This window comes from Vicia villosa, linkage group LG4 (genome assembly GCF_029867415.1).
Source record: "Vicia villosa cultivar HV-30 ecotype Madison, WI linkage group LG4, Vvil1.0, whole genome shotgun sequence".
NCBI lineage: Eukaryota > Viridiplantae > Streptophyta > Magnoliopsida > Fabales > Fabaceae > Vicia > Vicia villosa.
The window spans coordinates 171,282-185,901 of record NC_081183.1 but is presented as its reverse complement, the minus strand read 5'-3'; the positions used below and the strand labels follow the sequence as shown (position 1 = coordinate 185,901).

Genomic DNA, 14,620 nt, shown 5'->3' with positions numbered 1-14,620 from the left:
TAGTCAAAATCATAATTTTTTCAAAAAGTTGCATTTCAAAAATGATTTTTATGAAAATCTATTTAAAATAGCTTCAAAATTAAGTGATTTTTTGAAATTTTGATATCCAAATTTTTTCCCCATAAATAGATTTTTTATTTGAAGCTTTTATAAAAAGTTTCTTTTTAAAAAAAATTTCGCAAAACTTGGTAACACTATAAAAAATCATTTTTAAAAAAAGCCAAATCAAACGGGCCCATAAATAGATGACTCATCTCATTCACTCCACTATTGAGTCAAGTCATATGGACAAATTTATAAGTATTATAATTGATCTCCTGAGATGACGATCAGATCTATAAAAATAATTGGTCCAAAATTTTAAAGATTTTTCACTCTTAAAAACTGAGACTAATATTTTAATTTAAAAAAGTTATAGGCGAAGATCCAAATAAAGTAAAATTTTCATACATTTGCATTGACTCCATGGTAGACTAAAAATTGGATTTTTTAATATTATTAATGCTAAATTCGAAAATTTGAATCTTAATTTAAAAGAATACTACGTGTTATCTTGATTCCTATTGGTCGAGAAGATGGGACCTACTATTTTTGTGCCTCCGTGGACAAATCACAAAAAAATGATGTACTAATTTTTAAAGAAACTTTGAGTCTCTCTTCCTTGTATGTCACTCTCTCCGTCGAATTTCAACTTCTGCCACCGCTCTCTCTTGGTTTGTTCTCTTCTCCCATTAACATTTTCAATTTTCCCCAATTTTATTTCAACAAAACCCTAGATTTATAATTCAATCTTAATCTGCTTTTTTGCTTTTCATTTCATGCGATTGGGGATTAGAATAGCTTATTGATTAGGTCTCGAATGCATATTAGTTTCTTTTTTATATTTATAGTTATAATGATGATAATCTATGTAGCACTTACACCTCGAACACGACACTGATACCGACACCGACACGGAGACATTAGTAATATCAAGTGTCAGTGTGGGTGTAGGTGTCGGTGTCTGACACGGACACGGACACACAGACGCCATTTTTTTTAGAGGTGTCGGTGTTATAGATGGTAATTATTTTTTAAGTAGTTTGCATTTGCAGACCTGTGGTCCTGGACACACTACAGTTTGGGAAGATGAAGGGAGTGTTTTGGTTTCTAGTTGTATCAGTGGTGGTTGCAACATGGATTCCTCTCGCACACTCGAAAAAACTGGCTGCGGTCGCTAGAAAGGAGGATGTTCCTTACATAAAGTGTCAAGTTTGTGAGATACTCGCCAAACAGTTGTATCAGCAAGTTCAGAACAAGCGAGCTGAGATTTCTCCCAAAAAGGTTTTTTATTTGTTCTCTTTTTATGTTTATTATAGGGTTTTTTTTTTTTGTGTGTAGATGGTATATGCAGTAGAATTGATTGTGTGTTTTTTGGTTGTTAGATTTCGGAATACCAAATCATTGAGATAGCAGAGAATGTTTGCAATCTGAAAAAAGTTGAAGCGGATTGGATATTGCGTATTGATATTGTAGAAAAAGAAGATAGGTTGGAGGTACGAGGATCCAACTATCCAATATGTTTGATCAATGATCATTGGAGTTTTTGTTTTTTTTAGTTTGACATTGCTATGCCAATTTTTTTGGTGTTTATCAGCTGGTGGAACATGACTCTGAAGGACAGTGCGATTCTGAATGCAAGACAATTGAGCGTGCCTGTCAGGATGTTATGGGATATTATGATACTGACGTTGCTGAATATTTATATACAACCAAGCATGATATTGACTCATTGTTCAATTATCTATGCAAAGACCTAAGCAAAGCATGCAATACCAAGCCACCCCCTGTCCCTAAGGTAACTATAATATGAAACTTGATGCTCCTGATTGTAAATTTGTGATAAACATCTTTAGTCTTCTTTTCAGTTGTATTAATTTTGGTAGGTACTGCTGCGTTGTTCTGTATAAAATATCATGATTTTGATTTACCCTTCGCATAGCTATATGTTTTTTCAAGACAATGATTGTTCCTTAGTTTGGTATTGCATGATTAATGATTTATGCACTTAATGAAACATTAAACTTGGGTTTGTAAGGGCTTTTTAAAAATTAAAAAAAAAAAAACATTTTATAGGATTTACTACAATCAAGAAAACAAAAATATAATCATAAAATAAAGAAAGTTGAGTATGTGTGGTATGGCTGGTAGCACTGTTTATAACCCAAACTCTACTCCATCAATTAGATTATCCTTACTTTGGACTCTGTATTTCATCAATAATTATCGTACTTTGTAATTTGGAAGCCAGAACTTTATTTCTGCTATGGTAGTAATTAACTTCTCTTGACTCAACAATTAGAGTTGCTGCTGTGTGATTGGAGATCGCACATTTGAGTCGTAGAATACTTCTCTTACAAATGCAAAGTATATGACTGCATATATAATAAATCTGCAATGCCCTTACCTTAACCATTGTATGCCCGTTGCTCTATATCACTGGGACGAGTCACCCTTGTAGAATTTAGTTTCTCCTGCACCTAGTATTGTTGTTTGAATTAGGTATTTCAGTTTCACCCTTAGATCTATTTGCTTAAGTTTTCATCATAAGGTCCATTTGTGTGATACAGGATAGGACTCCAGGTGAACCATTTGTTCCAAAGTCTGCTAAGGAAGCTGAAATGGAAAAGCTACTAAAATCTATGGAGGTATTTTAACTTTTCTTCTTGTTTTATATCTCCAAAGGAGTATTATGTGAAAATTCTACCATCTGAGTTAAAGTCCAATTGAAGGGATTTATTGTATCTCTTACATGATTCATTATGATCATACCTTACTTTATTCTGCTTCAGGGCATGCCAGGAGCACCCGGCATGAAAATGTACTCAAGAGAGGATTTGATGAAGCAAAATTTTGGCGCTGAAAATGAAGATGATGAGGATGAGAGTGACGATGAGGACGACGGCTTCCCTTCAAAATTGGTACAACTATCTATTTCATCATGATTCAAATTTGTTTTTCTAAAGATTACATTGACTTAAATAAAATGTTTTTGAATAACTCATCTTTGGAGTAAATTTCAACTTGTAGGGAAACGTTTTGAGATCAAAAGAAAAGGAAAAAGGTGACTGGAAGCAGAAAATAAGAAAAACAATTGTCGACACAAGCACTACGCTTAAGAAACATGCAACCAAAGTTTCGTATCGTTTACAACGGTGGTGGAAGGGAAAGAAGACAGCCTATTCAAAGAAGAGTTCGAAATCAGAGCTATAGAGCTTCATAAACTCACTCTACATCTTCTGGTTCTGAAAGATTTTCAAGGCATTTCCCCAATGTTTGGTTCAGGTACTACCACCCAAGATAGATTGAAAGTAGGAATATTTGGAAAGAATCAAATGAGAATTTTACAATGTCCACTTTGAGTGATTCATATTCCAATCAAGGATTTTGTTATCTACTTGTATTTTATTAGTGAGGCAATTATGTATGAAGGTTAACCTACAGTGATGATTAATGACATTCTTTTTTCAAAGTTTTAACAATCAATTTACAGTGTTTCTCACCAAGATATCCGAATTTCTTCATTAGTGTTAATATTATCTTCTATATGTAAAACCCTCTTAGGCAAAACATAGAAATTAAAGAAGTTTGTGGAAATATTAAATTTGTAAGTTTATCTTTCATGAGAAAATATAGTTAATGGTTATTTATGTTATGGCAAATTGTAAAAATTAGAGTATATTGACAAAGAAATAAGTAATGTAGTTTAAAATTTTAAAGTAGTAGAAAAAGATTAAAAAACCATATATCATTGGCATCATTCTAATAAATTATATAATCTCAATAATTATTAAAAATGTTTTTAACTTCTCATGTATTAAATATTTTTACATGTTTACTCCGTTCTTGATGGTCTTTTATGTTAATAATTAAGATTATGACAGATAAGTTAAGAAAATACAATTAATATTGTAGATTTTTTATTTTAAAAAACACTTTAGTTTCACAATATCTCTATTTCTTTAATCATACTTGATAAGTTATTATTGAAGTGTGGAAAAAAAATTGAAGAGAGGGGAATCGAATTACTTACCAAATTCTTTATCAAAATTACAAGAAGAAACACTTTAGTTCTAATTTATAAAAACGAGATTAAACTTATGAGTTATACTATGAAGTTATGAGAAAAAGTGATTAGACGGGGACTAAGAAAATATACTCAGTCAATGAGAATCTATTTGGTTGTATATTTGGGAGGTCGACAATGAAAACGATCTATCTACTACGACGTGTGATGGATCAATATCGGGATAAAACAACAAGACTTGTACTTAATTTTTATTGATTTGGAGAAGACATGTGAGAGAGTGTCTAGAGAGATTTTATGAAAAACCTGAGAAGGGCGGGGTTATGATTGTCTATATTTTGAGATTTTCAATTTATGTAAAAGGGGCATCAATTAGTATACATACTTAGGGTGGAGAGACAAACGATTTCCCCCATTACAATAGGACTCTACCAATGCTTAACCATAAACCCCTACCTTTTTACTTTAATTTTGAATGTATTCACGAAACACATATAACAGATGTGCCGAGATGAATGTTTTTTTGAAAATGACATAATCTTACTTGAAGAGTAAAAGAAAAATTTAAATGAGATGTTGGAGGCATACCTTAAAAACACATGACTTTCTCTTAAGTAGAAGTAAGACATAGTATATCATTCCACAAATAAGAGTTTGAATATCTTGGAACCGTAATACAAAATGATGGAGAAATAGAAGAGAATGTAAAACATCGAATTCAAGTTAGGTGGCTGAAATTTAGGAGGGCTTACAGATTTTCTGTGACACAAAAGTACCGCTCAAATTTGAGAATTTTTTTTATTGGACATCGGTAAGACCTGTGATGTGTGAGATAATGTTGAGAATTAAAAATCAACATTAACATAAAGTGTAACAAAGATGAAGATGTTACATTGAATATGTGATAAGACAATACAAAATAAGTTCTGAAATGACAATATTAGAGAAAATATTTGGGTATCAAGTACTATAATAGAAACAATGTGAAAAATAAGTTTAGGTAATTTAGATATGTAGAGAGAAAATATGTAGTATTGTTGTTAGAATAATAAATAAAAAAAGAGAAGTCAAATAATTAGCGGTAGAGAAAGAGCTAAAAAAACTATTAAGATCTCAAGATTAATAAATTGGATATAAATATAACTTTGATAAAACATTATAACATAATTTGATGGATAAAACATTATGTAATTTGATACATGCAACCGATTCCACTTCATTATTTTAACCGTAAATTTTACTAAATATTAGTTTTTTACAAATTTAAACATGTCATTACATATTTATAAATAGTTTAACCGTAATTTCTACTAAATAGTTTTTTTTTATCATAAAATATTACAAATTTAATCAAATAGCTATCAGCCAATAGATGTATATCTGATCAACTATTCTCCATTTGTTGACAATTATACCCATAATATTTTAATATCTCTTACATTAAGCTGGAAAAAAAAAAAACCACTTTAAATAGTTATAATGTTTGGATTGGAATTCAGAGTTATTGTTATTAGAAAAATGCTCTTTTCTTGTATTGCAGTTATTAGATGAATATGATTATATAAGCAGTGACCAAAGCTATACATGATGAATATTAGATGAATATGATTATTAGCACACAGAAATAATGACAAAAGCAAAATGGCAGACTTAAGCAAACATATTTGATGAAATCATCCTCTGGGAAGCAAATGAATTGTAAACAATAAATAGAATTTCAAATTTCATTGTTACATTCAGAAGGACCAGAACAGAATTGGGCATAAATATGAATAAGAATTCAAATGAAAATACAATTAAGTTACAGCCCTTAATTAACAGCTTCAAATTGTTTTCAAAATTTCACAAAACTGGAGAGCATTAGGAAAACAAGATTTAACGCATCTTGTAATACTGAACCCTCGAAGCATTGCATCGCCTGCCATTCAATGTATACTTGAGCATTATATCAACATCACGGGGATTCTTTTTATTCGGGGCAACTGTCAAGCTCCCTACAATTGTCTCCCCTTCACAAATGGTCAACACATCTTCCAGATATAGGACTGTCTGTTTCCAATGTGTACCTCGCGATTTTGGCCCTGATTGCATAGAAGGGTAAGTTCACTCTCGCCGTTAAAATGAAAACACAGAATCTACTAATTAATCTACAACAAATAGGAAGACTGTTGAAAGAACTCGTGCATATAAGTTTTCAGCAACCAATTCTCGGAACAAATACATGCAACATATTCCCGGAACAATGTATACATATATAGAACTAAAGAAGAAAGGAATTAACCTGTTGAGAAGCCCATCAATTTATGACACCTTGTAAATGATACATCAAAATATGCCACGAGAGCGTGAATAAAATCGTCGTGATTAGCTACAAGCTTAAAAGGTGCTGTGAATGAACAATCTCCTGCAGACATTTTGGAGATGTCCATTGTCTGAACAGAGATGAACTAGTCAGAGGTTTGCAAGTCTAACAAGAAATTAATGGAAGACGAAACATAAGAGAATCATAAGAGATGATATAATATAAACGACCTTGAGTAACTGACTGTTTGTTACAAGCTGATTCTGGTCAACTGTGTCAACAAGAGGCTCTGTCAAGGCTTGCTTCTTGATGCAGCTCATGTCAAATCCATATACATTGTTCCAAACTGGTATAGAAAAATGAGAACATGATTAAATTAAAAACACCTAATGACTCAAATGTCATTTCTATTTTTATAATTTCAACAGCAGAAATCAGCATCAATACCTAAACTATGTATTCGAAATTTAACACAATAAAGTTGCATTTCAGTTTGGGAAGCAAATAAGTATGGCTTGGACATTTTTCAAATATAAAAGCCTCATAATCATATTTAGCAAGGGGTAAATAGCTCACACTCAATTTTATCTTCTTTGTAGTCTTTATCTTCAATTGCGGTAAGATAGAGGGAAGCAATATCGGGTAGAATAACTCCATCATCAACCTATGCAAAAAGAAGGGAGGGAAAAGGGTGTCACAATGATAGCCACCAGATTCTAGTACATGTAACATATAATCAAATGATTATTAAGAGTAAGGATAGTATAACTTACAAGCCATTTATCACGTGCATAGAGTACAGAATTTAACATATTCTCAAACAACAAGAAATATCCCATCCATTCGGAAATGATTATATCAACTTTAGGAACAGGAAGTTCAAGTTCTTCAATCTTCCCTTTCAAAACTGTTATAACTGTAGCAAACAACATTATAGTAATTATAGTGAGTAGCTATTACAATTAATCCATCCACCAAAAGGGAATATACTGAAAATTCAATATACAACAACAATACAAATTTATCAATGACACTACCTTTAGAGTAACCGTTAGTTTCAACTATCTGCTTTGCCATGTCAGCCATATCAGAGCATTCAACCTGAATATGCAAAATTTAAAATGGTTGAATTGAAAATCATTGAGAGCACCCAGCCCCATTGGAGCACTCAACATGACAATTTAAAAAATTTTGGATATCATCATGAGTTTGTGACTGAGAACTCAAATAATAAGATGAAGATGAGAAACTTACGGCATAGACATGTTCTGCACCTGCTTTGGCACAGAATAGTGACAAAATCCCAGTTCCGGCACCGACATCAAGAACTACTTTATTCTTGAATAAAAACCTATTCTGATAAATAACATTTTGATATGTCTTGGTTCTAACAGTGTCCTTCAACATTTCCTACAGTACAAAAAACATGTTAGAACATACCTTAACACATCAAGCATGAAAAAATCACATCCCAAGTTCATCACATGCAATAAACAGCACGATACAATACATAATACATAAATAAATACAGACAAAGCTTTCAAATTTCAATGTACTTGCAACATGGAGAAAAATTAACAACATAGTAAAACCAATTCTTGAAAACTAGAAAACAAGAAATATGTAAATCATTTTTAAGAATATAACACAAATCATTTAATACATCATTGATATTTCGGGACACAAATTTGAAAACAAAAGTAGACAAGAATTTGGATAGTTAACCATTGAAATATAAGGTTAATTAACTAAGCTCAGTAGATAATTAATGAATATAACATGATTATGAACTGCATTAACACACCATTTTGTGTCAAAACAACACAGCCCTTTAATTTTTTTTTTTTTTTTTATATTTATAAATCCAATAACTGTTTATACAAGCTACAAATCAAAGATATAAACAAAACAAAAACAAAAAATTGAACTTGAACCAAAAGACAAGGCTATCCAAGCTGAACACACTTACTTCATGAATTCCTGCAAAAACAAACAAACCAACAAACATAATTAGTTGTAAAGTTTATTTATTTAAGAACAAATACATAAAAAAACACCCTAATTAAAAAAACAGTAAATTTTTTTTGGGGAAAACTGAAAAGCTAGAGACTTTATTGAAATTACCAAAGTGAGAGTAAGAATCAAAGTAGTAATCAGCGCTGGTTTTGTCATTAGAATCGTCAAGTTCGCAACCACCCATGGATTGGTCAAGGTTAGAAGTTTCAGCAGCATCTGCGATAACTTCATCAGCGTCCTGGAATCGAAGATGGTTGTTGTCGTTGTTGGTGGCCATGTTTGTGTTGTTGTTGGTTTGATTGTTGGTTTTTCGGCGACCCATCAACTACAGAATGCAAATTGAAGAATTAGGGTTTTAGCTTTTGGGTTTTATCAACGTCGCTCCCACCACCAACTTGTAAAACCATTAACTTTTTTATTTTAAATATATTCGGTTAATTACAATTTTAGGTCCATTATTTTATTAATTAAAAGTACTTTTTTTATATTTTAAATTTAACTATGCTTAATTATTAATGGTAATTTTAATCCTAAACCATATATGTTTTAATTCAAAAGTAATGACTTTAGCCTCAGAATAATGGTATAGAAACATATTCAATTATTTTAGTGGTGTGATTTTAGTGGTGTGATTTTTTTAAAATATCTTACTCGATAATTGTTAAAAATAATACAAATGAAATAAAAAAATATATTTAAAGCTTTTTTCTTTGGTTTTTGCCTCCTCATTTCCTAACTTGGGAGTAAGCCTACAAAGCTATCACAATCCAAAATCAAATCTAACAAAAAGAGATCCATTCATAAGATAAAGTTCATTAAGAAAACACTAGGAATAACCGATCTATATCCTCTATGATTATTTTTAATAACCAAAATAAATATGATAAAAGTTTTGATCTTTTCTTTTGGCAAGGTTCAGCCTTATAGGTGGGGTGAGGCAATTAAATTGGTTTGAATTAAATGAGTATATATGATTAATTTATGATTTAATATTTGACAATCAATAGTTTTGAGATTTTTGGATCGAACTCTAATATCTTGACATGAATAGCTTTTTAGTTTGACAAAGATTAAACATGCAGTTGAAGTTTGTTTACATGTTGATGTCGAAGTCCATCATGCAGTAGTCGATAATGATAGGTTCGTTAGCATGTCGAATTTAGCCCAATTGTTTAAGTTAGCTTAGTAGTCTATAAATAGATTAGTTCTCTCAAGATGTTGAGAGAGGTTGATTGTTGTTATTCACTTGTAATCTCTGAACCCTAATAGAGAAAGTGAGCAGTTGGATATGTTCAACAAGCTGATTCTTGATCTTGAAAATATAAATGTCAAGATCGATGATGAAGATCAAGCGTTTTTGTTGTTGTTGTGTTGTGTGCTTTACCATATTTTCATGCTCACTTCAGAGAAACTCTCTTATATGGAAGATATTTCTTGACTTTTGAAGAAGTTCAATCCTCCTTGTACTCAAAGGACTCGAACGAGAGCAAGGAGCATAAACTATCATCTGTTGGTGAAGGTTTGTCTGTTAAGGGGAAATTCTCGAATAAAGATGGTAAATTTGAAAAGAATAAGGGTAAAGGTCAGCAGAAATTTTATGGTGGTGATACTTTTACAATTAGGTGTTATCACTTTAAGAAGGAGTTCACAAACGAAAAGTGTGCCCTGATTGACAGAACAATTATGGTGTAAATGACAATGGTAATGCAGCCATTGTGCAAGATGATTTTGAATCTTTGATGTTCTTGTAGTTTTGAGCATAAATTCTTACAAGGAATGGATCAATGATTTAGGTTGCACTTGGCACACGACTCTGAACAAATATGTGTTTGAGGAATTTTATGATCAAGATGGTGGATCAGTGCTGTTGGGAAACAACAAAGCTTGTAAATTGCAGGAATTGGATATGTAAGATTTAAGCTTCATGACAAGTCAATAAAGATATTGACTGGTGTGAGCTATGTATTTGATGTGAAGACAAATTTGATTTATCTTGGTGCATTTGACAAGAATAGATATGTTTTCAAAGGAGATAAAGGTATCCTAAAAGTAATGAAAGGGTCGAAGGAAGTCTTAAGAGGCATCAAAACACTACACCGTACAAGGGCTACGACAGCGCTTATTTTGGGCTTTAAGAGCGCTTAAAAGCGCTGTGAAAGCCAGCGCTGGCGTAGGTAACAAAAGCGCTTCAGAAAGCGCTCTGGTAGGCCCCCCCTTTAAGAGTGCTTTTTCAAGAAAAGCGCTCTGATACCCCCCTATGAGAGCGCTTTTTCTGGAAAAAGCGCTCTGATAGCCACCCCTATAAGAGCGCTTTTCCAAAAGCGCTTTCGTATGTTGCGTTTTTTTTTTATATGCTTTTTATTATTTCTAAACCTGCACTTTTGGCAGCAATATTTCAGAACCTGTAATTTACTATTTTTTGGCAGTATTTTTTCATGAACCTATAATTTATCATTTCAAATCGATATATACCATTATAATCAATATCGATTATATACAAAAAAAAGTATTATATTATATACCATTAATGTAAATCAAAATACATATATACATATTTCTAAACCAAAACAACTAAACCAATTCACATATTTCTAAACCAAAACAACTAAATGGGAAACAACTTCCGAGTTCTTATGCAACCAATGTACGCTTCCTGTATTATCTGGAGCTATGTTGTATTGATGCTTTAGTGGAGAACCAGTAGTCACCTGAGCTATGTTGTATTGTGTCACAGAATATGAATCAAATAATTGTACCCCGAACGATCCTGCCACAGAAGACTTCGGGGTACATTACTTGATTCATATTCTGTGGAACATAATCGGCAGGGGCACATTGTGTTCTATCCTTTACCAGTCCATCCACTGTTTGAAGCTCAACCTACAATAGAAAAACGTGATTATTTACACAACATTCACATTCTCAATATTTTCTCTATCAACCAAAAATTTCCTCATCTCCGAACAAAAGACAAAATAGTTAATAAAAATAGTGCTATACCAGAACAGAAACCAATTTATAAGAAATCAATTAACAACCACATGCACATAAAAATAGTTTTTGATAAAAGAACAAGTCAATTGAGCCAACAACCAAAAACCCTAAAAAAAACCAGCCGTAGAGCCAACAACCAAAAACCCTAAAAAAAATTCTGTTCATCATCTTCGAAAAACCTCTCCAGAAACTGTAAATACATTGTTCATATTCATCCAACAACAATCACAATACACAGCCGCAAACACTAACCAAAACCCTAATTGTTCATCTTTCTCATACACGCAAACCATTCATCAGAAACAAAACCATTCACAAATCATCATCAAACATAACCAGACAAACATTCATCAAACCCAAACATTTGTTCATCACTTTCCTAATCAAACAAACCCTTCAGAAATTTGAGAGAGGAAGAGAGAATAAGAAATAAACTCAGAAAGGTCTCACCCGGTTTTGGTTTGTAGATTCAGAATCGAAACCGAACTCAGCAACAACACGAACCTCAACTCACCATAAACTCGTGTGTTTTGGATCTGAAAGGAAGAAGAACGGCGGAGGTTGCTAGGGTTTCGGAGAGAGGACGGCGGAGCAACGAAGGAAGAAGAAAGATCTGAAACAAAACGCGTGTGTTTGTAAAATATATAATTTTTTAAATGGGCTACCAGAGCGCTTTTCAAAAGCGCTTTAATAACACCCCCTACCAGAGCGCTTTTATTCCAAAAGCGCTTTCGTAGCACCCACCCTATAAGAGCGCTTTTAAAAGCGCTTTCATAACCCCCTACCAGAGCGCTTTTTAAAAGCGCTCTCATACCCCCCCCTACCAGAGCGCTTTTTAAAAGCGCTCTCATAACTCCCCCTACCAGAGCGCTTTTTTTGCATCATTTTTCCTTGTTTATTAATTTTGTTTTTAGCGAGCCCTACGAGAGCGCTTTTGCTAAAAGCGCTTTAGTAGCTGCGCTGCTACAGCTTAAATTTGGCGTAGTGAAAGGCAAGGTCTGTATACCCTTGAGGCTAAGGTTGTAGGTGGTTCAGCAGGTGTGGCATCCACAAAACCTGTGTTAAAGACTCAGTCATGGCACAAGAGACATAGCCATGTAAGTGAAAGAGACCTGGTCGATTTGTCGAAACAAAATCTGCTATGTGGTGACAAGGTCGAAAAGATGGAGCTTTGCAAACCTTGTGTATTTGGTAAATCTTGTAGGTGAGTTTAACAAAGGTAAACCACAAACACATGGATCCCTTGATTATATTCATGACGATCTTTGGAGGGGGGTTGCAAGGTGTCCTTCATATTCACGTGCAAGGTATTTTCTATATGTAGTTGATGATAATTCTAGAAAGTTATGGGTATTCATTCAGAAAGCTAAGGATGCAGCTTTTGAAATTTTCAAATGTTGGAAGACTTTGGTCAAAAACCAAACTGACAAGAAAGTAAAGAGGTTGAGAACAAACAATGGTCTTGAATTTTGCAATGAGGTGTTCGACCGCTATTGTGATGTCTGGTATTACAAGGCAAATAACTACTGCAAGTACTCTCCGGTAAAATGGTTTAGCTGAAAGATTTGATCGGACCATTTTGGAAAGAGTTAGATGCATGTTGGTTAGTGTTGGATTGAAGAAGGTGTTTTTGTGTTGAGGCTTTCTCAACATTAGCATATATGATAAATAGATGTCCCTCGACTGCCTTGGGGATGAAGACACCTGAAGAAGTCTGGCCGAGACATCCACTTAATCTGAACAGGCTTAGAGTATTTAGATGTGTAGAGAAAAATAAAAACTTCAGCAAAAGAAGATAATGACTCACGTGCAGAATTTTAAATCCACAATTATCTTAACCACAAATTCAATTTAATGATTAACATGTTCTCTTATTATTCCTCTCTATTGGTTTTAAAATTGTTTCGGAAATTGAAGGAAAAGAAAATAATCTAACAAAAAAGACAACATGAGATGGAAGGAGTAAAAACTTTTTGATAATGGTTATCATTAATTTAAATCTTGAAAAAAAAAAACTCAAGTTGGAGAAAGTTAATGGCTAATGACTTAGTGCAGAATTTTTAATGAACAAACATCCTAATCATAAATTAAATTTAATAATTAATATATTTATAATACTACAATTCAATTTACAATAATATATCGGAATTATACTTCAGAACAATTCATTTGAATATATATATTTTTTGAATTCTTATGTATTGCAAATTGCAATTCGTCAATTAGAATGAGAAAGTTGATTAATCATAAATCAATTTGATTGACCAAATTTTCAAAACTTCTAAAAACATAAAAATGTCAAAATCAACAAGAATACAATAATTACTTGTCCCACATCACTAAAATTGCTATAGCACCCTTTTTTATGTAGTAACCAACAATCTTTCTTTTATAAATAGAAAGCCTTTTTAAATAGCAGCCCACACAATTGAAATGCTTCTTGCACACCCATGGTACCATATCCTATGTAGCAGTCCACACTATTTGATTTTAAATACAAAAAACAAAATGAAGTGTTCAGCACTGCAAGTTTATTCATGACAATTTTTTTCCATAAATGGAACAATCTTCGAAATTGGATCAATATAGATCCACATGATCATGAGTGTGAGTGTATTTGTTAAAAGTTTTATATTTATTGGATCATCAATATGCGTAAGAGTCTCAACTTGAATGGAAAAAACTGATGTTGACTTATGTGCAAGTATAAAGTACTAGCTGCATGCCATGATTATTCAATTATTTGACTTGCATGTTTTCAAATATTTAAGAAACATTATCTATAGCTAAAGAGTATATATACATAATGCACCAATGATAAGGTTATAAAAATTGTTTCATGAGTTTCAGTGTAGAGGTATATATATGATTATGGATGGGTATTCAACAAACAACAACACTTATATATAGCTAAGTTTGTGATTCAGATTAATTGCTTGGCTGGCATATAGCTGGTGCTGGACTTAAGTTTATCATCAACATTGCAACCAATTGGATATGAAATAATGTAATAATATAATGAAAAAAATACTTAGAATTCTTGACAATATATGGAGTATAGCTTTTATGGAGCTTCCATGGTCATACAACATAGGGAATGCTGCAACAACTCATAAGAAATTAAATACTACCTTGCAAATTGGCATTTGGTGAAGTTAATTGATGGAAGAGAGAGAGAGATAAAAGAAGTGGCACACTTATCATTGCATGAATGTCATATAGAAAATTAATTATCAAATGGA

General features: G+C 32.4%; 2 protein-coding genes across 4 annotated transcripts; one reads left to right on the top strand and one right to left on the bottom strand.

The window, feature by feature from the left end:
* Positions 1 to 591: 591 nt before the first annotated feature.
* On the top strand, positions 592 to 3,538 carry LOC131598671 (uncharacterized). 3 transcript variants are annotated; one of them, XM_058871256.1, is made up of 7 exons: positions 592 to 713; positions 1,082 to 1,323; positions 1,425 to 1,535; positions 1,637 to 1,837; positions 2,610 to 2,687; positions 2,832 to 2,960; positions 3,070 to 3,538. In XM_058871256.1, exons 2-7 carry the CDS (start codon positions 1,129 to 1,131, stop codon positions 3,250 to 3,252), a joined length of 897 nt encoding a protein of 298 aa, XP_058727239.1. In that variant the 5' UTR covers positions 592 to 713; positions 1,082 to 1,128; the 3' UTR covers positions 3,253 to 3,538. The 3 variants fall into 3 exon arrangements, with proteins under 3 accessions (XP_058727239.1, XP_058727238.1, XP_058727240.1); XM_058871255.1 differs by having other exon boundaries at positions 607 to 713; positions 1,095 to 1,323; XM_058871257.1 differs by lacking the exon at positions 592 to 713 and adding an exon at positions 829 to 852 and having other exon boundaries at positions 1,095 to 1,323.
* Positions 3,539 to 5,747: 2,209 nt separating this feature from the next.
* Positions 5,748 to 8,792, bottom strand: LOC131598670 (probable protein arginine N-methyltransferase 1.2). Its single transcript, XM_058871254.1, has 9 exons — positions 8,493 to 8,792; positions 8,338 to 8,348; positions 7,623 to 7,778; positions 7,406 to 7,469; positions 7,142 to 7,284; positions 6,945 to 7,032; positions 6,599 to 6,714; positions 6,348 to 6,498; positions 5,748 to 6,147 (listed from the first exon to the last, which is right to left on the bottom strand). Exons 1-9 carry the CDS (start codon positions 8,704 to 8,706, stop codon positions 5,942 to 5,944), a joined length of 1,149 nt encoding a protein of 382 aa, XP_058727237.1. The 5' UTR covers positions 8,707 to 8,792; the 3' UTR covers positions 5,748 to 5,941.
* Between the last annotated feature and the right edge of the window lie 5,828 nt (positions 8,793 to 14,620).

Coding starts and splice junctions, on each gene's coding strand:
- LOC131598671 (XM_058871256.1), top strand. CDS start 1,129: ATGAAGGGAGTGTTTTGGTTTCTAGTTGTATCAGTGGTGGTTGCAACA. Junction 1,324..1,424: donor CTGAGATTTCTCCCAAAAAG/GTTTTTTATTTG, acceptor TTTGGTTGTTAG/ATTTCGGAATACCAAATCAT. Junction 2,961..3,069: donor ACGGCTTCCCTTCAAAATTG/GTACAACTATCT, acceptor TTCAACTTGTAG/GGAAACGTTTTGAGATCAAA.
- LOC131598670 (XM_058871254.1), bottom strand. CDS start 8,706: ATGGGTCGCCGAAAAACCAACAATCAAACCAACAACAACACAAACATG. Junction 7,470..7,622: donor GTGCAGAACATGTCTATGCC/GTAAGTTTCTCA, acceptor TTGCATATTCAG/GTTGAATGCTCTGATATGGC. Junction 7,285..7,405: donor AACTAACGGTTACTCTAAAG/GTAGTGTCATTG, acceptor TGTTTGCTACAG/TTATAACAGTTTTGAAAGGG.